Source organism: Pseudorca crassidens, chromosome 7, assembly GCF_039906515.1.
Source record: "Pseudorca crassidens isolate mPseCra1 chromosome 7, mPseCra1.hap1, whole genome shotgun sequence".
Classification (NCBI taxonomy): domain Eukaryota; kingdom Metazoa; phylum Chordata; class Mammalia; order Artiodactyla; family Delphinidae; genus Pseudorca; species Pseudorca crassidens.
The window spans coordinates 21075130-21102494 of NC_090302.1; the positions used below are offsets into that span (position 1 = coordinate 21075130).

The 27365-nt window shown below is 44.8% G+C and overlaps 1 protein-coding gene across 12 annotated transcripts in view; it reads right to left on the minus strand.

Moving 5' to 3' along the window:
- Positions 1–27365, minus strand: part of SNX30 (sorting nexin family member 30) — a 120857-nt gene that overhangs the window by 71848 nt on the left and 21644 nt on the right. For all 12 annotated transcript variants that reach the window (XR_010944908.1, XR_010944907.1, XR_010944906.1 and 9 more), the window contains exon 2: positions 3329–3520. Coding sequence is in view for 2 of the 12 variants with exons in the window: in XM_067743642.1 (XP_067599743.1) it covers positions 3329–3520 (192 nt within the window). In the remaining 10 variants the exon portion in view is untranslated. The remainder of the gene's footprint in view (positions 1–3328; positions 3521–27365) is intronic.

Sequence of the window (27365 nt, forward strand, 5' to 3'; positions counted from 1 at the left end):
AAGATCAGGAGTTTGGGACCCTGTGTTCCCGTCTGTCCTCTCTCTCATCCCCACGCATCCCTACACGTCCTTTAATACAACACTCAGAAAAAAGGTTCCAGATGCATCACCAACGTACTAAACCTGGTGTCACTATTTGAAACAGGAAAAGAAAAGGACTCTGGTTTGAGATCAGAAGTGGAATTCACGGTAAGAAGTAAAATTTAATCCTGCAACAAGTTCACCCTTAAGGTGCTGTCCTCGAAGCCAAGTGAAAATGTGGGACTGGAACTTGGAAAGGTTATCCTAAGACATTATCTGACTCAGAGGAAAAGAGACAGAAATAAGAGCACAATGGAGAAAGGGGAAGGAAGGACAGAGAGACAGCAGAGGAGAGAGTGGTGAGCTGCAGCACGGGCATCAGCCTGAGAATCCGCTGACAGGGAGAGAAACTGCAGGGTGGAGGACAAGCAGGGCTGGGGAAGCATCAAGACAGGTGAGCACGGCTGTGCCAGGCGATCACCTTGACATTCAGCTGTTTAGAGCACAAATTCAAGAAAAGTGTGTTTTGCATTTCACTGACTACAGGGCACAAGTTGACACTAGGGAGAAAAAAATAAGTAACTGGAAATGATTCATGGGGGGTATGTATATCATCCTAAGACCTCTGAGGATATAATACACATCTAAGCACCTAGCAATGTTGAGAAATACTACCCAGTGCCAAAAGAGACAGGGGCAGACTGTGTGAGCGCATATGCCTCTGCACACATACAAATTTTCAAATGTGAACCAGGTGTGGAAAAGACAAGGCAGTAATATAGTGGTACAAGGCAGAAAGTTAATAAATATTAGTTCCCACTCTTTTACTCCTCCTCTCCCTGACATTAAGACTAACTACCTGTATGCAGAAAACTATAAGACACTGATGCAAGAAATTAAAGATGATACAAACAGATGGAGAGAGATACCATGTTCTTAGATTGGAAGAAACAACACTGTGAAAATGACTATACGACCCAAAGCAATCTACAGATTCAATGCAATCCCTATCAAACTACCAATGGCATTTTTCACAGAACTAGAGCAAAAAATTTCACAATTTGTATGGAAACACAAAAGATCCTGAATAGCCAAAGTAATCTTGAGTAAGAAAAACGGAGCTGGAGGAATCAGGCTCCCAGACTTCAGACCATACTACAAAACTACAGTAATCAGGACACTATGGTACTGGCACAAAAACAGAAATATAGATCAATTGAACAGGACAGAAAGCCCAGAGATAAACCCAAACACATATGGTCACCTTATTTCTGATAAAGGAGGCAAGAATATACAATGGAGAAAAGACAGCCTCTTCAGTAAGTGGTGCTGGGAAAACTGGACAGCTACATGTAAAAGAATGAAATTAGAACACTCCCTAACACCATACACAAAAATAAACTCAAAATGGATTAAAGACCTAAATGTAAGGCCAGACACTATCAAACTCTTAGAAGAAAACATAGGCAGAACACTCTATGAAAAATCACAGCAAGATCTTTTTTGACCCACCTCCCAGAGAAATGGAAATAAAAACAAAAATAAAGAAATGGGAGCTAATGAAACTGCAAAGCTTTTGCACAGCAAAGGAAACGATAAACAAGACCAAAAGACAACCCTCAGAATGGGAGAAAATATTTGCAGATGAAGCAACTGACAAAGGATTAATCTCCAAAATTTACAAGCAACTCATGCAGCTCAATAACAAAAAAACAAACAACCCAATCCAAAAATGGGCAGAAGACCTAAATAGACATTTCTCCAAAGAAGATATACAGATTGCCAACAAACAAAGAATGCTCAACATCATTAATCATTAGAGAAATGCAAATCAAAACTACAATGAGGTATCACCTCACACCAGTCAGAATGGCCATTCATCCACAAATCTACAAACAATAAATGGTGGAGAGGGTGTGGAGAAAAGGGAACCCTCTTGCACTGTTGGTGGGAATGTAAATTGATACAGCCACTATGGAGAACAGCACGGAGGTTCCTTAAACTAAAAATAAAACTACCATACAACCCAGCAATCCCACTACTGGGCATATACCCTGAGAAAACCATAATTCAAAAAGAGTCATGTACCACAATGTTCACCGCAGCTCTACTTACAATAGTCAGGACATGGAAGCAACCTAAGTGTCCATGGCCAGATGAATGGATAAAGAAGATGTGGCACATATATACAATGGAATATTACTCGGCCATAAAAAGAAAGGAAATTGTGTTATCTGTAGTGAGGTGGATGGACCTAGAGTCTATGATACAGAGTGAAGTTAAGTCAGAAAGAAAAAAATACTGTATGCTAATACATATATATGGAATCTAAAAAAAAAAAAAAAAGGTTCTGAAGAACCTAGGGGCAGGACAGGAATAAAGACGCAGATGTAGAGAATGGACTTGAGGACACGGGGAGGGGGATGGGTAAGCTGGAACAAAGTGAGAGAGTGGCATGGACATATATACACTACCAAATGTAAAATAGATAGTTGGAAGCAGCCACATAGCACAGGGAGATCAGCTCGGTGCTTTGGGGCAACCTAGATAAGTGGGATGGGAGGGTGGGAGGGAGATGCAAGAGGGAGGAGATATGGAGATATACGTATATGTATAGCTGATTCACTTTGTTATAAAAAACTAACACACCATTGTAAAGCAATTATACTCCAATAAAGATGTTAAAAAAATTGTAAAAAGACTAATTACACCAGATTATAATCATGTTCTCATCACAGAGCTTCAGGTTGATACAATGGTTGATACAATGATTAATAAATTTCAAGAGTAATGAGATATTAACATCTTAAACAATATCATGATAGAAAATAAGTGAAAGTACGGGGTTTAAAAGTTTCATTTGAGGGCTTCCCTGGTGGCGCAGTGGTTGAGAGTCCGCCTGCCGGTGCAGGGGACACGGGTTCATGCCCCGCTCCGGGAGGATCCCACATGCCGCGGAGCGGCTGGGCCCGTGAGCCATGGCTGCTGAGTCCAGAGCCTGTGCTCCGCAACGGGAGAGGCCACAACAGTGAGAGGCCCGCGTACCGCAAAAAAAAAAAAAAAAAAGTTTCATTTGAAAGACTGTAGTACAATTTCTCCTTCATTTTAAGGTTAAAAGAAAAAAAACTTATGCATAATCCTTTTAAATCTGAATATATCCACTCTCCCAAAAAGCTACACTCACAATTGTCATAAAGGTGAACAGAGTTGTACAAAGGAAGGGAAAAAGGAAAGGCAGGAATCATGGCGGTAGGACTTCAATTCTCCAAGACACTCTAGACAGGTGGAAGATAATAAAAAGACCTACTTTGGTGGTGATCCTGTAAGTGATGTAGGTCTCCATCGTACAGACATGCTTCTTGGGATCATCAACCGTGACAAAGAGGTCTCTGGTCTCACCATCGATGTCATCATCAAGCTGTAGTCTGTTGAGAAGGGAAGATGAAGAAGCCGGACTTGCAGGGCCTGCTGGAGTACCGCCGTTGGGCAAAATGAGATCCTGAAAGCAGAAAAGAATCATCTTACAAAGTAGCTAAAAACACACACCTGGAGAACACCAGCAACAGAGGCTGGTTTAGCCCAACCAAGAAACACCTCTAACTACAAAAATAACTTTCAAAGAATCTGATCCTGTCCTTACCATTTCTTAAGTGAACGAGTCTTTTACAACCAAGAGAAACACGACGGGCAATGCTCTACACCAAATCCCGTCGATTCACGTGTCAGCAAGCGCTGCAGGAACCAACAGTTCAAGGACAGAGAACATGACAGCCACCACCGGCGTCAGACTTCGACAGAGAAAGAACTCCTGAGCACACCACATTGTCTCTTTGTCCCACTTTCTCAAGACCGCCACTTGGGCCCAGGTAAACATTGAGGGGCCAGAACCCTCTTAGATATCCAACACATTTAACAACCTAATCAACCATCACAAAGAGACAGCTAAACGTTACGTGCCTCCTGGAATAAGTTCACACCACCACCTACGAAGCATGCTTGCCAAATATGCTGGCTATGAGTCCTGAACAAATCTCTAGACACAACACCAATTTACAGGCAATACAGCAAGAGTGAGGAACGTGTAGAACAAGTACTGCGAGGACGCAGTCAGCGGCATCTACACAATGTGAAGCTAAAGAGAACCGAAGACCCAGTTTCTTCAATAAATAAATAAATTGTAAGGAAAAAAGAAATACAGAGTTGGAAAGAGCACCTATAGATGTAATGAAACTTAAGAGACCTATCAACAACTGCAGTGGGTCATGATTAAAACACAGGGTTAAAAGACTTTGAGACATTCGGGAAATTTTGAATATTGATCAATTATTTGATGACATGAAGGAATTATTAGGTGTGATAATGGAAGTATTATGATTTTACAAAGTCTTCATCTTTTAGTAACACATAACTAAAGTATTCACAGATGAAATGATAGGATGTGTGGTATCTGCTTCAAAATAATTAAGGTCAGGTACCTGGGATATAGATGATACAAGATGGCCCAAAGCTGATCATTGTTGAAGCTGGTACTTGCAGGTTCACTATAAATTCTCACCTCTTCTGTATGTGTTTCAAATTTTCCGCAATAAAAAAGTTTAAAAGGGGTGGGGGGGGGGGGAGCAAGTACCAGAAAAGAAAGGGAAGGAAAGATTAAAAACTTATGGACTTCTTTCTTCTTAGGCCTCAGTAGGAAGCCACTTGAATCAATTATGTCCCTATACTATTCAAAAAAGATGCAGTCTGCCAGTCACCTTTTCTGGCTTTAAGATTTGATAAGAGAACAAAGCCCTATCTAGCAGTAGATGTGAAAGCCTCTGAATGTCACCTTGGAATCATTAGAAGGCAAAGACTAAGGAATATGGCAAGAAAGTGACATGATACTAAGCAAAGAGCCTTGGTCAGGAATGTTTTTTTGCATTCCTGACCTGTGGGTAATCAGATCACAGGCTGGGCGTGGGTCTTTCCCCAGAAGGATCTCTTCTTCTGTGCAGGCTGGATATGACTTAGCCCCCAGAGAAGAGAACATACAGGAAATGAGAAGTCAATCTAGCAGTCATGTCCATAAGCTCCAGATGAAGACGGCACATCTGGAAAGAGAGTATGGAACAAGGCAGAGGGAAGCATGGTCTGGGGTCAAGGGCAATGTCACCCAACTCAGTGGGTGATGGAAACTAAACAAAAAAGGTACCCTCCTTTGTCTCCCTGACCACAGATAATTTAATCACATCCTTACTTATGCAATGTCAAAAATACTTTTGTAATTACTGAAAGGGTACCATTTCACAGAAGGTACTCATGGGAATGGACCCCACCCCTCCACTTCTCAGCCCAGGGTCTTGTCAGCTGGGAAGGCAAGCCCCTCAGCAGCTGCTCTCCGTATGGACCACAGAACCTAGCTACAGCAGCATCCCACGACCTGCTTCCTCAGCACACTGATGTCACTGAGGGCATGCAGTGTCCAAATCCCAGGGTCTAAGGATCAGTGGGGGGACATCTTCTCTGGAGCTCTGAGACAACCATCACGTCTTCATCATTTCAGTAAATATTTAAACACTGACCTCAGGCAAGGCACCATGCTAGGCACTGAGGGGCCCACCCTTATATTTTAACAACACTAGCTCACTGGGCCTCAGAAAGGCTCCATCACCTATGGCTAAACATGGCACAAAAGAAAGAATGAATTCAAAACCTTTAGTCAGATAAGCCAACATCAGCTCAGACAGCAATTTTCCACAATCTGGCCTGAACTGATCCTGGAACCCACTATGCTGTTTCATATTTTCTCATCGTTGCTTACATAGCGCGCACGCACGCACGCGCGCGCACACGCACACACACACACACACACACCCCTCTTTTTTATGTAGAGGGCTCCCAGGATCTCACAGAAATCTTCTCAAATGCCCCCTCCTCCTAGAATCCTTCCTGGATCCAGCCCCTGACAAAATTAGTCACTCTCTTCTCAATACCTTGAAGATACTTCCACTGAAGCAATTTTCACAGTTTTAATCATTTATTTACATATATAACTTATCCATAAGCACTGTGCATCCAACAACTGTAACTGTGCCTTGTTCACCTTTGTGTGTGTGTCTGTGATTATCCATCCATCTGTCTGCCCGTCTCCCAGTGACTCCAGGACAACTCCCCTAACCTTAACTCCCCTAACCTTTGCTCTGGGGACCTCAGCCAATAACCCTCCAGGAACGGCCCACATAAAGGTCTAAAAGATCTTGGCCAGACAGTGGGAACTGAACTATTTCTCAAATCAGTTAGCGGGGGTTGGGGAGGAGAAAGTCACCCAGACCTTGTCACACAGCAGATTCTTTCCTTTAGGACTACACAACCAGGGAAGATACCCACACCCTTACTACAGGGTGCTTCCCGTAGTATTATTTGAGTATATATGAATAGCAAATGAGCTACGGATGCCTGGACTTTCCTATAAAGGGCTGCTACCGTCTCCGCCTTCCATGGCACGTCTGTGCGCAGGGCTTCCACATTCTTATTTCGCTGCCCTCTACGTCAACCTCAACGTGGTGAGGTTAGCAGACAGATACTATCCCTACTGATGAGGAAGCCGACTCAAAAAGGTGAAGGACTTCTGTATCCAAATGTATGGAAGCCAGTTATCACTCTACTGAGTTGAGCTAAGGTATCTGGTTCCTAGTTCAAGGGTGTTATCAAGCTGGATGGCTTTCCCCAACCCAACACTGTCCCTCATCTCCATTCTCTGGCCATAAATCCTTCTGCGTAAACATGAAGCTTCTGTTTTTAAAGCCAGTTGAGGAATGCTTACATTTTCCCTTAGGGTCTTAATACAAGTTATCCCCCAGATAACTCCCCTCAAGATATGGTCCCCATGAGAAACAAACGTGGAGGGAAAAGACAAAAATCTCAGGAGGAAAGGGCAGGGGCTTAGGTGGACTCAGTGACCCAGGCTCCTCTACCCTCAGAGTCCTCCGGTAGCGGGTTTGCTTCACTGAGACCTGAGTTCTAGAGCACGTATTGTGGGAGGGCAGCGCCTTTACAACTAACACGAATTACAAGAAGTGAGAGAATCCCTTGGCTCAACACAAAAGCCTCCTGTTTCATTGTTGCTGCCCTACCGTCAGTCCTCCTTACTGCAGCCAGAATGCTCCCTGGAAAAGGTCAATCAAAACCTGTTACCCCCCTGCTCAGAACTCTGAAAGACATCCATCCAAACACATTCAAAATAAAATCCAGACTCCCTCCCATAACCCACAAGGGCCAACATGATCTTACCACAGTCTCTGACCTCATCCCAGACATTCTCCCCACTGCCCTCCAGCTCATCCTGCTCTACACACCTGGCCTTGGCTCGTCTGGACCTCAGGGCCTTCATACTTGCTGCTCACTCTGCCTGGAACACTGCTCTCCCCTCCGATTGCCACTGGCCTGGCTCTTCTCCTCAAACAGGTTTCTGCTCAAATGACACCTACTCAGAGAGGCGTTCTCAGCCCACAAAAATCTAAAAACATTCCTGCACCCTCCATCATTTTCCAGTCCCTTCCCTGGCTTTATTGTCATCATAGGACTTACCACTGTCTAAAAATATATTATATATTAATTGATTATCTGTCTGTCTGACTTCCCACCAGTCTGTAAATTCAACAGGAGCAGAGACTGTGTCTTCTGGAACACAGTAGGTACTCAGTAAGTATTTGATGAATGAATGAGTTTTAGAAGTGACCCAACTCAATCTCTTGCCAATATAAGGTACTCAATAAACGTCTGTTGAATGACAACCAAACTGAGGCTAACCTGGACGGACTGCCGAGTTTTGAATCCCGGTTCTACTCTTTACTAGCAGCATGACTTAAGTAAATTCCTTAATCTCTCTATTGCCCCAGCTTCGTCATTTATAAAATGGGTATAATGGGATTGAGTTAGTTAGCATATGGAGCAATTGGAACAGTGCCTGGAACATGGTAGGCGTTATATCACTATCAAAATACTCAAACAAACAAACAAAAAAGTCAACGTGTCTGCAAGTATTCCGGCATCCCCTTTAGACTATGGGGCTGGGTTCACAGTAGACCATAAGTGCTGCTGAAAATTGAAATCGCACCTAGAGTCACAGTTGGGGCCTTAACCACATCTTCCTTATTGACTTCCCTGTGGCAATAGATATATCTACGGTAGCCTTTGTGAGAGTTACAGCTACACAGCTGATAAATACATGAAAACTCCTCAATGCTCCAAAATATCAATTCTTGCTATGTAGTTTCAGTTATAAGAGAATTTCTTCTCCCCATCACCCCTTTTTACTTAGGAAGAGGAATACATAACCGGGACACTTTGGAAACTGCCCTCGCTCAAAGAATTTCAGTTACAAGATCCACCATTGTGGTCAGCCAGCCGCAAGAGAGATTATTAAAATAACGTTAGTCACCAGCAAAATTCTATATTACATTAAACATAGGGTTTATGAAAGAAAGTGGTATACCTTAAGGGCCAATATAGACTTAATAAAAACAAGTCATGCGAAAACACTCTAATTTCTCTTTCTGATACTATTAGAGGAGTGCGGGCAACGTGATGATCTCGTTTCAGAAGAACTTGCCGAAGCCTCTCGAGGCATCCCGACGGCTACGGGAGAACGAGAGCTCTCTGAATGCACACTGTACCTGACTTGTCTTAGCGGCCCTCTCTCCCGCCAGGCACACGGGAGACGCCTGAAGAATGAATGTGCCCTGCACACACTGAACGGGACACTCCTGACTGCTGACTTTGCTGTCAAGTTAAATTTAGGCCAACTACGGGCAGTAACTTCAAAGGGAAAACCTCAAAATTGTTCTGTTCACAGATGTTCATAACAGATCAAAGAACACAGAGTGAACCCTGGAAAAGCTCCAAAGGCTCGCTAACCAGGAAATGATCGTGTTTACGTTAATAACAATGTTACACACTCACTGAAAAATTATAAATCTAGACTTCTAGATAAATGCGGCGAATTAATAAGCTCAGGTCTTTGCTTTCTCCCTCTTTCCCCGTTCCAGACAACAACCACCTGAAGAACGGGAGAGAAAGAGCAGTGGGGGTGCGGCGGGGGGGGGGGGCGGGCGCATAGTGACTGGAATGAGTACCAGATTAGAAACTAGGAAAGGGCATCACCCAAATGCCAAAAGTTTTGAAGATTTCCTACAGGAGACAATTGGGACTCAACTGAGAAAAGAACTAAGAGGTATCTTTAACCCACGTCACTGAGGTTACCTAGGGTTCTCAAGGTTACCTAAGAAGTAGAAAGTGTCCCGAACCCTCACAGACACTCTAGTTTGAATTTGCAATTGTCTGGAGGGATGAGGGTATGGAAGGGCCCACAGTGGGGCAAAGGAGGACCCCCAGAGTGTCTGGCTGCTGTGAGCAAGGGGATGCCAGCACAGGCAGATACACCATGTGAGGCCCACCAGCAGACGGTGCCTTGCCCCCAGGGCTTCATCTAGCCAGGAGGGGTAGAGATGCAAGAGAAAGGTCAGGGGAACAGAAGGCGCCTGCTTGCACCTTCATGAAGTCAGCTGCCCTGGGTAGGTCCACCAAGCACAAAGGAGGCAAGACTGCAAATTCTGAAAAGGCTGGACTCTACTGAGATGGGGAGAGCACCTAAAACAAGATGGAAGCCAGGCTATACTGGATCCAGACACAGAGAGGAACTAGGCCAAGTCTTCCTGACCGACTGTCCCTGACCCTGGTTTTCTTTCTTCTGATTCCTTTTGCCAAGGGGAGACCACTCAACTGATTTGTCAACTATTATTCCACTCAACCTAAGATCCAAGAAGACAATTCTAACATCAAGTAGAAACAGGGAGATCCAGGGAATTCCCTGGCAGTACAGTGGTTAGAACTAGGTGCTCTCACTGCCGGGGAACTAAGATCACGCAAGCCGTGCAGTGAGGCAAAAAAAAAAAGAAAGAGAGAAAAAGAAAAAAAGAAACAGGGGATCCAATAATTCACTTCTTCTGGTGAGAGGCAAATAGCAGGCCTGTATTACCTCATCAGACACAAAAAAACCGAAAAATATACCAGCCTATATCAACTCATCATTCAGACCCAAGAAAACCAATACATGAGGAAAAGCAGCACAGTCCTTAAGAGCAGATAAATATATACATTTGAAAAGATTTATCCCATAAAACACTACACTTTAGTCCACATCTACCTTGTGCTCCCATTTAAAAAAAAAAAGTCAAAGTGGAAGAGAACTGTACTTTACTTCACTGTGTAGTAGAAACTAACACAACATTGTAAAACAACTATACCCCAATTAAAAAAGAAAGAAAGTGGAAGAAGGAGAATTCCCTGGTGGCGCAGTGGTTAAGACTCCGCACTCCCAATGCAGGGGGCCAGGGTTCGATCCCTGGTCAAGGAACTAGATCCCATGTGCATGCCTCAACTAAGAGTTCACATGCCACTGCTAAGGAGCACTCGATTGGAAACTAAAGGAGCCCAGCTGCCGCAACTAAGACTCAGTGTAGCCAAATAAATAAATAAATATCTAAAAAAAAAGGAACGTGGAAGAGGGAATAAAAAAATTAAAGCAGGGCCTCCCTGGTGGCACAGTGGTTGAGAGTCCGCCTGCCGATGCAGGGGACACGGGTTCGTGCCCTGGTCCGGGAAGACCCCACATGCCACGGAGCGGCTGGGCCCGTGAGTCATGGCCCCTGAGCCTGCACGTCCGGAGCCTGTGCTCCGCAACGGGAGAGGCCACAACAGTGAGAGGCCCGCGTACTGCAAAAAAAAAAAAAAATTAAAGCATAAATTGAAAACAGAAAAGAAAGAGTAAAAGTTATAAATAAAACCAAAATTTAAGTCTTCTAAAAGAATTAAATATAGAATTGTATTAATATAGAATAAATATAGAATTAAATATAGAAAGAAGGAGGGGAAAAATGAGCAGGCAATAGTGATTTAAATCTTACCTCTGTGTATGATTATAAATTACAAGGATGTGCTATGAATAGCTATGCTAATAAACCTGGAAGCCTCTTTGGCCATACATTGCAGGAAAATGTACGGCCAAAGAGAAATTAAATTGATGTAGAAAACCTAAACAACTAAATAACCTCAGAACTGCTGTCAGAGAACTTTCACTGAAAGGTGAGCTAAGCCCCAATGGTTTTACAACTGAGCTCTAATGAACCTCAAGGAGCAAGTCCTGTTTTATTTGAACACTCTGAAACACATTTAAAAATGAAAAAACTTTCAAATCAGTTTATAAGGGTTACCTATATCTGATATCAAAATAGTATGACAAAAAAGGAAATCAGATGTAAGTGTAGACTTCGTCAGTAAAGTAACAGCAAATGGTACATTAGAAGAATTTTTTTAAAAAGAAAGAAAAATAATATACCAGGATTGAGTCAAACATAAACCAAGAAATCAAAAGTGATTTAACATTAAGAAATTTATTAATGTTATTTATTACATTAACTGATAATAGGATCACTGTCCAACATAATCATGCCCACAACTACCAAAATGCTTACTGGTATCACACACTGGTAAATATCAGCCATTCTATTAAAATCTCTAAGTAAAATTAAGAAATAAAAGGAAGGTTCCTAAACCTGTTAAAGGGTATAAATCAGAAAACATCAGCAATGAACCTTGAAAACACTGCTCTAAGTGAAAGAAGCCAGACATGAAAGGCCACATATATAATTCCATTTATATGAAGAATCCAGACAGGCAAATCCACAAAGATAGAAAGAAGACTTCTGGTTGCCAGGGGCTGAAGGGAAGGGGAAAACAGGAGTGAACACTCAATAAATATGAGGTTTCTTTTTTGGGTAACAAAATATTCTGGAATTAGATAGTAATGATGTTTGCACAATGCTGTGAGTATACTAAAATCCACTCAACTGTAATATAGTTTGAAATGGTGACTGTTACGGTATGTGAATTAGATCTCAATAATCTATTTCTTAAGCAGGAAACAATATAAAACACTGGAGGCATGTCTACAAAATTCAGAAACAAGACTGATACAGAATCACCCCATTATTCAAATTGTTCTTGAGCTAGCTCAACGGTGTACAACAGAGCTCCACGCACTGCAATCGTTCAAGAAGAAACACGCAGCGATCTACCACATCGCTTCCTTTCAAAAGGTTCATTTCTTCGAAAATTAATCTAAAACTATAATACACATAATAGGGTGAAAATGTATTTAAAACTTTTAAAAATGATAAATCTAAACTGATGTCAGGTATTTACTAAATAACATTCAGTGACAAAAGGAGAAGACACAAACTACATGGTAGACTGTAGTATCGTTTGCAATTATTAACTCTGTACCTTTAAGTGGATTATACACACTCACTATTGCCAAGTGACTGCCGACCGGAGGGCATATCTCCACTCGAGTCCAGTGACTGTTGGCTTGGCTACGTAACAGGCTCTGGCCAATGGCACATGAGCAAATGTGACGTACACCAGATGGGAGCAGACACTTTAAGAGCCACTGCATGTTTCCATCAGCTCTCATGTGCTCTCTCCTCCTCATGTGCTCTCTCCTGCCTTCAGAAGGGAAGACTTGTGGAAAAGAGCCATAGCAATGGACTCCCAGCCACTGACACATAACTCGATCTAGAAATTAATGTTTGCTGCAAACCTCTGTATTTTTGGAATTTGTGGTTTATTAACCACAGCAAGACTAATACATATAATTATTAAAATGTCTATGTAATTTAAAAAATCTAGGTAAGAGATAGTGTGTAAACAATATGGAATTTTAAGATGTAGGGATTTATCTTTTTTTTTTTTTTTTTTTTGGTAACTGTAGAATTATTCAAAATGCATCTTAACCATATGACTTAAGTCCTAGGACCCTATTTGATTATCAGTAGAAGTTCAGTCTTCCTTCTTTCCCACCCCTGCCCCAGAATCCCATCTCCAATATTCTCCATAACCTCCAAGGTTGCTTCCACAAGTTTCTCCCAAGTTCCCAAGGCCCAGCAGTCTGTGGTTTCTAGGTTAGCATCTTCTCTGAACAGTCTTACATTTTCCCACTTTGGATTCTGGATCATCACATATGAGGGAAAGACTCTTCTTCTTTACACATAGGTTAAGAGATCACCTTTAATTATTTGTAGGTTAATAAAGTCGTTTCAAAACTGAAAATGTGGGCTTCCCTGGTGGCGCAGTGGTTGAGAGTCTGCCTGCTGATGCAGGGGACGCGGGTTCGTGCCCCGGTCCGGGAAGATCCCACATGCCGCGGAGCGGCTGGGCCCGTGAGCCATGGCTGCTGAGCCTGCGCGTCCGGAGCCTGTGCTCCGCAACGGGAGAGGCCACAGCAGTGAGAGGCCCGCATACCGCAAAAAAAAAACCAAAAACAACCCTGAAAATGTTTCCCCAGCTTTTCTATTAGAAACTCTCCCTTCAAGTAAAATCCACCCATTGGCCTGATGCAAAAGACGACCTCCAACAAGATCACAAACGAAGTCAAAATGTAAGAGCCCAAGTCCACATTCCTTGGCTCAGTTTCCAATGTCTATTACTAGCTTTTTCTAAGGATCTCCAGACTAGCAATCAGCTCTCCAGACATTCTTGTGATTGTCGGGAGCAAAGATTTTTCTCCCGCTCTCAGATGAATTTAAACATGATCTCTTTTCATTCCTTCTAAAGAGGATACACTGTTTCAACCACAGAGTGAAACACCTAACACACATTGGACAAAGTGCTGACACAGAGCTACCAGGATGTGTTCAAATGACTCAGTCTGGCTGGGCAAGTGTACACAAAAACCTCTACCTATGATGCAACGCAATATGGGGTATAACGAAGGTCCATGCAAAATGAAGGAGGGGCACAAAGGATGCTGGGGCAACTGGAGAAGAACAAGAAAATTTGCCAAATGGAAAAACAAGATGGTGGGAGAGCTTGGCATGGACATTCCATGCTGAGAAATCATGACCTCTGAAGAAGGAGAGGTATTTCCAAAAGCTTGTCCCTAACTGAATGATAACTAGGACCCACCACACAAAGGTTCTGCCTCTGCTGCTGGTCAAGTACGTGCACGATCTGGAGGACTCAAATGCCCAAGCAGACAGCTTTTTAAAGACACGAATTGAACCTCCCCCAAAAGTACACAACAAAGAGAACGTGACTCTAACTAAACACCTGCTCTCTTTCCGTCCCACCTGGATGCATTCTGCCAACTGAAAGCTAAGTAATAAAGGCACTCCCCTCTGACATTTCTGCACCAAAATCACGCGAGGGCCTGGGGCGGAGAATCCCTCAGATCACCCAAGTTGTTTGTGTCACTTACAAGAAAAGACTCGGAAGTAGCATGCATGAGGCCACTCGGGTGGTAACGTGACCACCAGGTCTTTGGTCACTCTCTCAATACTGTGGTACCACACAAGCTGGATGCTCCACAAAAGGGGAGTGATGCACACAGCAGATAAACAGCTCTAAAGACCAACTGAGAAACAGTTACATGATGGGTGGTAATTAACAGAGGAGAAATAATGTTTCATAAAGGTCATGAAGTTAACCTACTGGGGATACTCAGTCTAAGGGTCTCATTTCTACACTCTCCCAACACTAACCCACTCCATCCACCTCTGGTCTTTAACAGAAGAGGCATGGGAGGGAGGGAGGGAGGGAGGGAGGGAGGGAGGGAGGGAGGGAGGGAGGGAAGGAGGGAAGGAGGGAAGGAGGGAGGGAGGGAGGGAAGAAGAAAGATAGATAGATAGTCTGGGCTTAGAGTCCACATGGCTGGGCTTGAATTCTGGCTTTGCTCCTCAGAGGTCTGGAGGAAGGTACTCAATCTCTCTGAGACTCAGTTTCTCCATCTATGACATGGAGGGTGTAAGGATTAAAGAAAACACAAATAATGTGCTACTTAATCCCTTAATATACGTTAGTTCTTTCCCACCCTTCATACAACACTCCTTAACTGTGCCATTTGTTCCCCTTTCAAAGCTGGTCCTAATTGACATGTTTTTGTGCTGCCACCTGACACAGCACTGCATATGTGGAATGCCCTCAGTGTCTGATGAAACAAGTCAGATGCCTATGGGAAGTTAAAGGAAAGCGCATTTTCACAACAGGGACCTAGATGAAACGATATACTATACAGAGCTGAATATCTACTAGGTGATCAAATACTTGTTGATTAATCATCACCTCAGACCAAACCTTTTCAAGGGCAAAAAGCATTCAAGTGAGCAACAGACCGGGGCAGGACTCTACTACCAATTCATGTGAAGTGGTTACTGTTAAGTCCACGCTTACAGCCACACCACTCAGCTGTGCTTTAAAAAGCCATGAGCACTGAGCAAGACTGAAAGTGTCCTTGCCTCAAAAACTACCTGAAGCTCACCATTCCTCTATAATAGGGACGCTTTCTCTAGAATCCAAAGACACCTCATGCCAAAAATTATGAGCAAGGTTCTGCACGTGCACTCGTGAATTTGAATTTTCCTTTGGAGAGAACCTATCATTTTTAGAGTCCCAAAAATACCTATGGGGGAAAAAAGTTAAGCACTCCTGATTCTAAACTGTCTCTCTCAAAAAAGGAAGCAGAAGTATATTTGAACTTCCACGAGCTCTCCAAGTTCAAATTGCCCCTCAGCAGAGTACTCTCACGATCAATGATTTGTGACGTTCAATGATTTGTGACGCTCAGACCCTACCATTAGGGGTAGGGAAGTCCTTAAACCCTCAACCCAAACCTGAAACTAACCTGAGATGAGAATTTGTTAGGAATATGTGACCATGCTCAAATAGGTCACACTAGCTTGAAACAAGTGTTCACCTAAAAGGATTCTCTCAATACTGGTCTTGTGGTATTAAACACTGTTGTGTTGATTCAGCAGCTGAAAGAGCTAGGAGCTAAAAGAGATGTTTTTCTGTGAAACTCTTCGAAGCCTGAGGATCCCCCCATGGCATCCTTTTTAGAAGCCTGAAGCATGCCCGCCTCCCCCCAAAAGTGCAGATGGATTTCCAGGCTTGAGATTCACCTGGCTACCTGGCTGCTCCAGCTCTAATTCCCACATTCCTACTGACATGACTCAGACCGGACATAGGGGATTTCTTTTTTATTTCCACGGTGAATAGATTTATTGGGAAAGAAGAAGGAACTCAACAACCAAGAGTCTGATCATAGTCTAAACAATAAGGAGTGAAAGAAAAAGCGGGAATAGGACATTCTAAACCAAAACAGCTTAAAGGAGTTTCACAACTAAGTAACCAGACAAGAAAAGTGGGAAAAAGGCAGGAAGGAAGGACATGCAAGAAAAGGGCCCTACACTTCATACTGGTCGGTGTGGCCCCCTCATGTGGGCATTCTGAGCTCAGAGGCAGAAACAAGCCCTGTGCATAAGGGTCAGTGGAAGGAGGGTACAAATGTCAAGGGGGCAGAAACACATAAAGGAAGTCAAGGAATGAATGAGGGAAAAAACTGCAACCTTATTTTCCTATAAACCATGAGGATAAAACAAAGTCAGAAAGGAGGCAGCTCCCACATGGTGGTGCTGGTATCCATCCCCATGGGGAGGCGGGGAGGCTTGTCTTGAAGCCAATACACAAGAGATCAATAAACAGCAAGGATTTCTCAAGATGCTTTCATTTACATTTTACGTATGACAGAGAGAAACGTCAACTGTCCAAAGCGAAGACGACTAGTATTTTTCAGTTCAGGTTGTGGTCGTGGGGTGGGTGGAGGCTGATAGGTTAAAGGAGGGTCAGCTTTCCTCAAAGCCACTCCTAGGTCTAGCTTGTTTGACAAAATTTCGCTAAAAGATTACATTCCTACAATATATATAATTAAATATGTTTTCAGCATCTTTCTCCAAGGAATCTCTGTGAGATGGCAGAGGGAATGGGACAAAATAATTATCACTTTCTATTTCTTCTATAGACCAAAAGAGAGATGTTTTCCAACACACGGGAGTTTTAAGTAGCCTAATTACCAGGGTACTATCCTCCCTCACACCACAAATTAGAGGATATGGAAAGAAAAAGCTACTCATCCATGCATTCATCCAAACAAACATTTATCGGGTTCCCGCTGAGTACCAGGTACTATTCCAGATGCACGGGAAAGCAAGCTGATAAGGGATTTGTTTGAGGAAACAAGTTTTGGGGTGGAGTACGGGGGTGTGGCCCAGACCCAGGACAACCAGCAACGTGATGTAATGAGATAAATACGTGAATAAGGAAAAACTGCTGTGCTGGAGTCAGAGCAGCCACGAGTAACTCTGCCCTCCGAGGGCGGCTCCGGAGAGGCAGCCTGACCGCACAAGGCCTGGCCTCACATTCCAGCTCTCCCACCAGCTATGCGGCAGTAAGAAAACCACTTAAGTTCACCAACGCTCGCTGGAAAATGGCAAGGTCACCCGATCCAGGTGGCCGGGCTACACGGAGAGTATGGAGAATGTCTGTGAAAGCCCCTGTACACAGCGACTAGCCACTCGGCAGGGAAAAGGTGCTCCTGGCGTGGAGCGCGGCCTCAGCAGAACTGCCACAGGGTGAGGCGCGGAGGGCACAGCTGGGGACCATCACTGTGGACAGAACATGAACCGCCCAGGGGCGGTGGCTGGAAGCAAGGCCTGGAGGTCCAATGAGCTCCAGACTCTGAGGGATCTTAAATAACAGGCTTAAGAATTTGAGGCGCACCCCACAGGCCGTGGCTAAGCTTTTAAGCAGAAAAGTGGCACTCGCACGTAACTTTTTCAAAAAGACTTCAGAAAAAACACACAGATCAGAGAGAAAGGGGAGGAAATGGGAGAAAAGAGAGGGCTCATTTAGGGAGCTCTTGTAATTGTCCAGGCACACCTCCCCCCGCCCCCGAATGGTACCTGAGCCAGGTGGTAGATGCCACGGAGAGGAAAGGACAGTTGAGAAGTGTCGTCAACAATAAGGTCGGGTGCCCTGGGAGACTCTGATGAATGTCTCCTCAGCAGAAAAAAAGAGTCTGGCCACACCAGGGGGATCATGTTTCAAACACAGGTAAATTACAGAGGATTAGAAATTCCCGCAGTTCTAGCAAAATCGAGTAAACACAAGTTCAACTGCCGTTTGTGCTGTGGTTAAATCCACAAAGCCCATCCTTAGGACAAGAGGGCGAGTCCTGCCAAAATGACCGTGCTCAGCAAAGGCTTACACCAAGGTCCACCAAGGTCACCAGGCACTTGACATTCTTACCCAGGTGGGAGTTGCCGCCCAGAGGAGACTCCTCCCACTCACCTTCCATCACCTGCTTCAGGGATACCTGACTCAAGTCACTTTTCCACTGTCACAGCCAGCACGCTCACGGCAGGAACTCACGTGGGGAATCTCGCACCACCATCCACTTAAAGCCAGATGAACAAACAGCTCACAGGCTGTTAGCGCCGCCTGGCTCCAACACCTGGCCAGCAGGATCTGTCACCTGAACCCACCTTTGGCAGAGAGCAGAAGGTGGCCAGCTGAGCGCTCTGGGAGCCTGGGCTCTGAAGTGACTCACGACACAACAAAATTCCAAAACAGAAAGCAAACTCTTGGGGCTAAGAAAGATGACAGGACTTGGAGACAAAAATCCATACTTTTTCACAGCGATCTACACACCACACCTCTAAGTCAAGGGAGAATAAAGAAATTAAATATTGTACATTCATACTATCTTCTGAGCACTGTGCAAGCTTTACACAGTATTCTCAACCCTTCAAATAACACAAGGGTGGGGATGGGGGTGGGCTTTATTATCCGTGTTCCTACTAGGAGAGCAGGTCCAGGGAGGTTACAGGACGGGCCCAAGGTCACTCAGCCAGTAACAAGCAGAGGCACAACCGGAGCCCAGACCCAAGAGGCCAGAGCAGAGGCTGGTGGCTGGCCACCGCCTGCCCCCTGGTCCCAAGAGACTTCGTGGAACAAGCACCTACCCGACAAGAGACCCCGTACCCACTGCCACCACATTCACCTTTGCATCGGCGGTAGGGCCTGGTGGTGAGCAATCCTTCACATGTATCCCTTCAAACAATTAAATTCCTGATCCACCAGTGCCAGAGAAATAAACCAAGTCACCTTGCCTCTCAAAGGATTTTTAAGAGCCAGCCAGCTCCAGAGAGGATCCAACATAAAGGACCAGAAACCATTAACAAACAGCTCCATTTGGCCATCAGCAATCCCCCATGGACTTCAGAAAAATAAAGCCTAGACCCCACCACAGTGTCTGCACATGGAAATAAACCTGAGTGGTTAGACACCATGGTGCATGGGCACATCTGGCTTGAACACTCAGTGTTAATGCAGGGGGTGAGGGCTTCTCATCCCCAGAGAACTCTTGGGTAATATATATCCTGCCCACATAGCTCGATGATTCACCCTGTCATTCCCTAAACTGATGGGACAGATTTAGTATATGATAACTATGGAACTTCAAATAGTGAGGAGGGAAGAGATTAGTCAATAAATGCTGATGGAGAATTCGGTTAACCAGTTAGGGAACAATTAAGTTATATCCTTTTCTAACGCCAAATGCAAAAATAAATATCAGGTCATGTAAAGAAACAAATGCACTACATCAACTATACCTCGATTTAAAAAAAAAGAATGAAATGCAAGATTAAAAAAGAAAACTAGATGATGATTTATATCAGGGGTTGGCAAGCTTTTTTGGTAAAGGACCAGAGAGTAAATATTTCTTTCTGGCTTTTCAGGTCACAGTCTCTGTTGCAACAACTCCTGTCTGCTGTTGTGGTGCAGAAGCAGCCTCATACAGTAGGTGGACAAATGGGCGTGGCTACATTCCAATAACATTATGGAATGGACACAGTTATGCCTTAATTATGGACATAACTGTTATGGACACAGAAGTCTGAATTTCACTAATTTTCACATGGCATGAAATAAACATCTTTCTTTTTTCCAGTCATTTAAAAATGCCATTAAAAAACTCTTAGGGGCTTCCCTGGTGGCACAGTGGTTGAGAGTCCGCCTGCCGATGCAGGGGACACGGGTTCATGCCCCGGTGCGGGAAGATCCCACATGCCGCGGAGCGGCTAGGCCCGTGAGCCATGGCCGCTGAGCCTGCAGGTCCGGAGCCTGTGCTCCGCAATGGGAGAGGTCACAACAGTGAGAGGCCCGCGTACTGCCAAAAAAAAAAAAAACAAACAAACTCTTAGGACTGAAGGTGTCATGGGTTGGGGATGGAGGATGGGGTGGGCGTGGCTATAAAAGGGCAGCAGGAAGGAGCCTTGCTGTGGTGGAACTGTCTGTATGTTGACTGTGGTGGTGCTGGTTACAGAAATCTACACACCTGACAGAACTGCACAGAATAAACTACACACATGCACGCACTCACAAATGCGTGCTTGTAAAATGGGTGAAATCGGCATGAGTTCTGTCGACTGTACCAATGTCAATTTGCTGGTATTGTTATGCAAGATGTTATCATTGGAGGAAACTGGATAAAGAGCACCTGGGACCTTCCTATACACATCTTTGGTAACTCCCTGTGAATCTATAATTATTTCAAAATAAAAAGTTAATAATGGGGGCTTCCCTGGTGGTGCAGTGGTTAAGAATCTACCTGCCAATTCAGGGGACAAGGGTTCGAGCCCTGGTCTGGGAAGATCCCACATGCCACGGAGCCACTAAGCCTGCGCGCCACAACTACTCAGCCTGAGCTCTGCAGCCTGCAAGCCACAACTACTGAGCCTGCGTGCCACAACTACTGAGCCCACGTGCCACAACTACTGAAGCCCGCGCGCCTAGTGCCCATGCTCAGCAACAAGAGAAGCCACCGCAATGAGAAGCCCCCGCTCGCTGCAGCTAGAGAGAGCCGCACACAACAACGAAGATCCAACGCAGCCAAAAGTAAAATAAATAAAATAAATTTTAAAAACCAAAAGCAGAATCCATAAAGGAAGAGTAACTTCTTTAACAAATTTTTCTCTATGTCAATAAACAATAAATGTGAAAAGATAAACAGCAAACTGGGAAAAGGATTTGAACATCTATGACCATAGGTTGTTTGCTTCAGCGTATGAAGGATTTTGAAAATAAGCATTAAAGACATACTATGGAAAAAAGAGACAACTGATGGGAACATATTGTATAGCACAGGGAACTCTACCTTATGCACTGTGGTAACCTAAATGGGAGGGAAGTCCAAAAGGGAGGGGAGGGACTTCCCTGGTGGCACAATGGTTAAGAATCCACCTGCCAATGCAGGTGACACGGGTTCGAGCCCTGGTCCAGGAAGATCCCATATTCTGCAGAGCAACTAAGCCTGCCACCATAACGACTGAGCTCAAGTGCCACAACTACTGAAGTCCACGCACCTAGAGCCTGTGCTCAGCAACAAAAGAAGACACTGCAATGAGAAGCCCACGCACCACAACAAAGAGTAGCCTCTGCTCGCTGCAACTAGAGAAAGCCCACGCTCAGCAGTGAAGACCCAACACAGCCATAAATAAATAAATAAATAAATAAATAAATAAATAAAAAATATATACACACTACTTTAGCTAAAATAGATAACAGGGGAATTCCCTGGAGATCCAGTGGTTAGGATTCGGCACTTTCACTGCTGTGGGCCCAGGTTCGATCCCTGGTTGGGGAACTAGGATACCACAAGCCACATGGCACAGCAAAAAAAATAAAATAAATTAAAAAAAATAGATAACAAAGACCTATTGCATAGCACACGGAACTATACTCAATATTTCGTAATAACCTATAAGGGAAAAGAATCTGAAAAAGGATATATATATTATATATATAATATATATATATACATTTATGACTGAATCACTTTGCTGTAAACCTGAAACTAAGACAACACTGTAAATCAATTATACTTCAATAAAAATAATAACAATTGTTCAACTTCAATAGCAAACAACAAAATGAAAATGAAAACAAGATATCATTTCTCCTATCAAACTGGTAAAGATTAAAAAGATTACCTCTGGTTCTAAAGCCACACAGTTTCTACTACATCACACTAAAAAAATTTTAGGACAACAACAAAATAAAATGGCTTTGTCAAAGCTCTGTTCAGAGCCAGAACAGCAAGGAAGGACTCTGTAAACAAGAAGAGAGACTGTGGGACGACACTATGGTTCAGGGACTCTGTGACTGGCTGAACTACCTTTATCAGCTTCGAGAAAATGTTGGTGATAGAGCTGGTGTCCCCTCCTCCACCTTCAGCCACGCCTAGGCGCCATCAATGCCTCTGCCAAGAACAAAGATGCAGGAGACGTGACCCACAAGTATTTGTCTTCAATGACCAAGTCCTTGTCCTCTGTCAGTTGGGACTAATGGCAGATGGTAATATTTATACCCAGTGCATTGCATCTTCCTATGAAATTCAAGCCCCAAGAAAACGAACAGTCCTCAAAATCACCCAAAGAAGCAAAGGACACAGACAGCAGCCAGCCAAACGCTGTGCTCAAACTCAGTGTAAGGAACGTGTTTGATTCTATGCGACAGTGTTACTCACCAAGGGAGGAGTCCACGTAAAGAAGGCAGGAAACCCATTCTTCTTGGGTTCTGGTGCAAAGACAAGTTTCCAAAAGTACACGTGAAAGGCTTAGAGATCTCACCTCCTTCCAGCTGCCATCAGCAAGCCCACACGTCAAGTGTTTTCAGGACTCTAGAATGATTTCCTTAGGCTGTGCCAAACGGGTATTACCACATTTGCTCTCTCTTTTTTTCTTTTTTTTTTTTTGACTGTGGTAAAATACACATAAAACTTACTGTCTTAGTCATCTTTAAGTGTACAATTCAAATAAGTCCATGCATACGGCTGTCCAATTGCTCTCCAGAACTCTTTTCAGAACCTTCTCTTTCTAACCAAAGGAGTTTGGGGTTATGATTGGGCTTGCCCCCTCACCCAAGTCTGCCTGCCTGTGCACACGTGCACATGTTTATACATACACACACACACACACACACACACACCCCAGGTGGCACAAGTACAAGTCTCACTGCCTGGGGACGACAGCATGTGCCTCCCCAAGAAGGGAGGAGCAGCAGCCCCCAGGTGCAGACCAGGGCAGTGCACTCCCGTCTAAAGGTGGCCAGCTCCTGCCCTAAGCCAGGATCAGCATCTTGGACACACAGGCTGGAGATAAGCGTGTCTGAAGGCACTGGGGGTACAGTGACAAGTAACCCTGTCCCATGTCCACTCCTAACAAGCTGAGAGAGTCCAGCCTTAAAACAGAGATAATATTTTTATTATTCGCCTGTCTCGGAGAGCATCAAATGAGAGAGAATCTAAAAGGCTCAGCCAGGGGACTTCCCCGGCAGTCCACTTACTGGAAGCATAAGACTCTGTGCTTCCAGTGCAGGGGGTGTGGGTTCAATCCCTGGTCGGGGAACTAAGATCTCCCACATGCCTCACGGCCAATAAAATAAAATAAAATGCTCAGCCAAGCACCTAGGTGCTCCAGCTCCCATCCTCCTCGTCCCACGTCTGCCCTTATCCTTCAACCGCAAACAGAATCCTTATCTACATGCGCACTTAAGCTACAGACTGAGAAGGGAAGCACAGTGTAAGGAACAAGGGGAACTGAAGGATGAAGAATGGAGAGGATCCAAGGGAGGATCCCCAAAGTGGAGCTGCTGAGGCTTGCTCTTCCACCATCCTCCTCAGCAGCCCAGCCATCACCCCTAATATACTTTGGATACAGAACCAACTGAGGGCTCATAGGCCAGGCCAAGGATGCACAGAATCTGAAGGTAGAACATACCTACTTTTGCTACAGTTTCAGCTCCCATCACATGTGCCAGCAGCACCCAATTACTTGCCAATCCTCAGTCCGCCAGCAATTCCCCCAGAGTGCCATGAGCTCTCACACACCCTACCACATCTCAGAGAGGGATGCTTCCTCTCCCTGGGATGCCTCCTCCCTCCTTGTTCACCTAGCTAATGTTCCCTTGTGCTCCAAGACTCAGCTCCAAAGATATCCCGCTGAGATGCCTTCTTTCTCCACTGACCTCCCATCCATGCCAGCACTTGCCCAGTCTGGGTTAGATATCCCCCACCCTGCTCTCTTCATGCCCCCGTGCCTGGTCCTCTCAAAGCACTCATCATCTGCGCTGTTACTGCCTGTTTATGTACCTGCCTCTGCCCCGTAAGGTCTGAGGATCTGTGGTCCTGGGATCGGTTACCGTTGTATCTGCAGCATGGCATCTGTGTCAGTTCATATATTTTAAAGGATGGCCATTACGGTATCTCCCGACCCACATGTTTATCTGCAATGTGCCCTGGCCACTTCTGCCATCAGGAGATGGAGTCTATCAGTCTCCCCTTTTGAATCCGGGCAGGCCCTATGAATGCTTTGAACAAAAGAATATGGCAGGGCTTCCCTGGTGGCGTGGTGGTTGAGAGTCTGCCTGCCGATGCAGGGGACGCGCGTTCGTGCCCCGGTCTGGGAAGATCCCACATACCACAGAGCGGCTGGGCCTGTGAGCCTTGGCCGCTGAGCCTGCACGTCCGGAGCCTGTGCTCCGCAACAGGAGAGGCCACAACAGCGAGAGGCCCATGTACCGCAAAAAAAAAAAAAGAATACGGCAGAACTGATGTCGTGCCTTTTCTGGGCTCAGCCCTCACCTGGCCCAGTAGCTTCCACTTCCTGTCTCTTGGGATGCGCATTCTTGGGATGCATCCTCCAGGAGCCCATCCAGCCTGTCTTGAGCAGCCCAAGCCACCTGGAGATGTCACTCGAGTCAACTGCCAGCCACAAGTCACCTTAGGCCCCCAGCGCAGTTGAGCCTTCAGATGACATGAGAGACTCCAAGCAAGAACCATACAGCTGAGGCCAGGCAACTCATACAGCCACAAGCGACAAGAATAAATGTGTATTCTAACCTACTTCATTTTGGGGTGGTTTGTTAAGCAGCAGTGCACAACCAAAACAATGTCCACCTGGTACCCAGCGGGCACAAAGCGAAAGAACAATTAAATCAGCTCTGACATGAGATACGGCACATAGCACTCAATTTAATAGCTGCTGCTCTTATTGAAATTATGTGGAAGGGGAACAAAGAAACTGGTGGGAGAGGCCGTTACATCCCTGCCAGTGAAAAATAATGAAATCCACTACGTCCACGGTGGGGATGGGCTGAGCCCTGGGCTTGACTCTCATGTTCCTCCAAATTCAATGACAAAGGAAACATAAAATTAAGAATAAATCTATTTTTAGGGACTTCCCTGGTGGTCCAGTGGCTAAGACTCTGTGTTCCCAATGCAGGGGGCCCGGGTTCGATCCCTGGTCAGGAAACTAGATTCTACATGCCACATTAAAGATCCCGCGTGTCGCCACTAAAGATCCCGCATGTGACAATGAAGATCCTGAGTGCCACAACTAAGACCCGGCGCAGCCAAATAAATAAGTGTGTGTGTGTGTGTATATATATATATATAAAAATGATAATCTATTTTTAAAATCCGGAAAATGGGGATGGATGTCATCAGTCAAAAAAAAATTTTTTTTTGCATAATTTCTGGAAGAGATGTGACAGGATCAAATTTACAGAAAAATCAAATTTAGCCAGAGTTGAGAAACCAAAACCTAATTGGGCCACAGTGGGAAATGGTGGACACGGGAAGGGTCTGACAAAAAACCCCCAATTCAGAAGTGAGTGACTGAGAACAGAGGCAGGCACTCACTGAGCTGGCGGGTCGGGTGAGGAAAGGGTTGTGGAATGCTGAGTTTCTAGCGCAGCTTGAAGAAAGAAAAGAGGAAGGGTATTTTGGGATCAGCTGTGAAGTTCTCCAACTGCAGGGCAACTCTTTCCCCACTTCCTCAATTAAGAAGGGTCCACCCAGCCTATTGTCCTGTTATCAGCCAAGCACACACACAGGAAGCCTGCCCAAGAGCAATTCCGAGGATCTACTCTCCATCCTCTTCTTACCGCATCCCATTCCAACCCTAACCACTGCAGCCAGGCAAAGGCTGACTGCAGAGTCTGTGCGCTGCTTACGCGCACATATGTACATGTTTATACGCAAACACAGGTACGCATGGCCACGCAAATACATGCCCCACAGGAGGCCCAAGAGCAAGTCTCATTACTTGGGGGTGGGCAACAGCATGTGTCTCCCCAAGAGGGCAGAAGCAGCAGCCCACTTGTGCAGCCCAGAAGGTCAGTGCACTCCCGTCTGAAGGGGGTCAGCTCCTGCCCTAAGCCAGGATCACCATCTTGGACATCACAATCTGAAAGCAGGTCCAAAAACATGATTGCTAAAACAAACATAAGTGAGATTAAATTTAAATTAAATAGAAAAGTAGAAATAGTGGAATGGAATGAAATTAAAAATAAATCCATCATTCAGAAGATCAAATCAAGGAATTCCCTCAACATAAAGAATGAAAATATAACCTGATAAAATGAGCCCAGAAAAAGTGAAGACCCAAAAAGGAGAGATTAAAATCCAAATATCCACAAGTCCTTTCTCCTAAAAAAGAGAATAAAGAATAAAAAAGCGGGCTTCCCTGGTGGCGCGGTGGTTGAGAGTCCGCCTGCCGATGCAGGGGACACGGGTTCGTGCCCCGGTCCGGGAGGATCCCATGTGCCGCGGAGCGGCTGGGCCCGTGAGCCATGGCCGCTGAGCCTGCGCGTCCGGAGCCTGTGCTCCGCGGCGGGGGAGGCCACGACAGTGAGCGGCCCACGTACCAAAAAAAAAAAAAAAAAGAATAAAAAAGGATGTAGACAAAGTGGTAAAATTGAAAGGGTTTAAAGCAGAAATACCTAAGAAAAATATATACCTAAATACAAGCAGGCTGGTAAATTTCTCAATTTAAGAAGAAAACTCTAGGGATAGGTGGAAGATTGGGTACAGAAGAAAAAGAATCACTGGCACAGGCTTCTCATCTGGGACTGTAGGCACTGAACTAACAGAAACAAAGGAATACTAGAGGGTCATTAAAAAAAAAGGAAGGGAGTGGAGGGAAAGGGAGGGGAGAGGGAGGAAGAGCTTTATGTACCATATGGAATGATCTCCAAGATCTATGACTGTGTACAGCAAGGTACAAGACTCTGTGTACGGTATGCTGACATCTGACTTTTAAAAGAATTACATGTATGCACTTTCATATTTACGCATAACATCTACCTCTAGAAAGTTTCTCCAGAAACTGGTAACACTGGTTGCTTCTGGGGAGGGAAACCTGCTGCCAGAGGAAGGGAAATGATGGGGCCTGGGCAAATGGGAGACTTTTCACCAGATAAAATTTTGTATCTTCTGAATTTTGTGCCATGTGAATGCACTGGCCACACCAAACACCAAAAAATTTTCAATCTCTCTCTCTCTCATACACGCGCGCACACACACACTCAAAAATTTAAGTAAAAAAGACAAGCCACAGAATGGGAGAAAATAC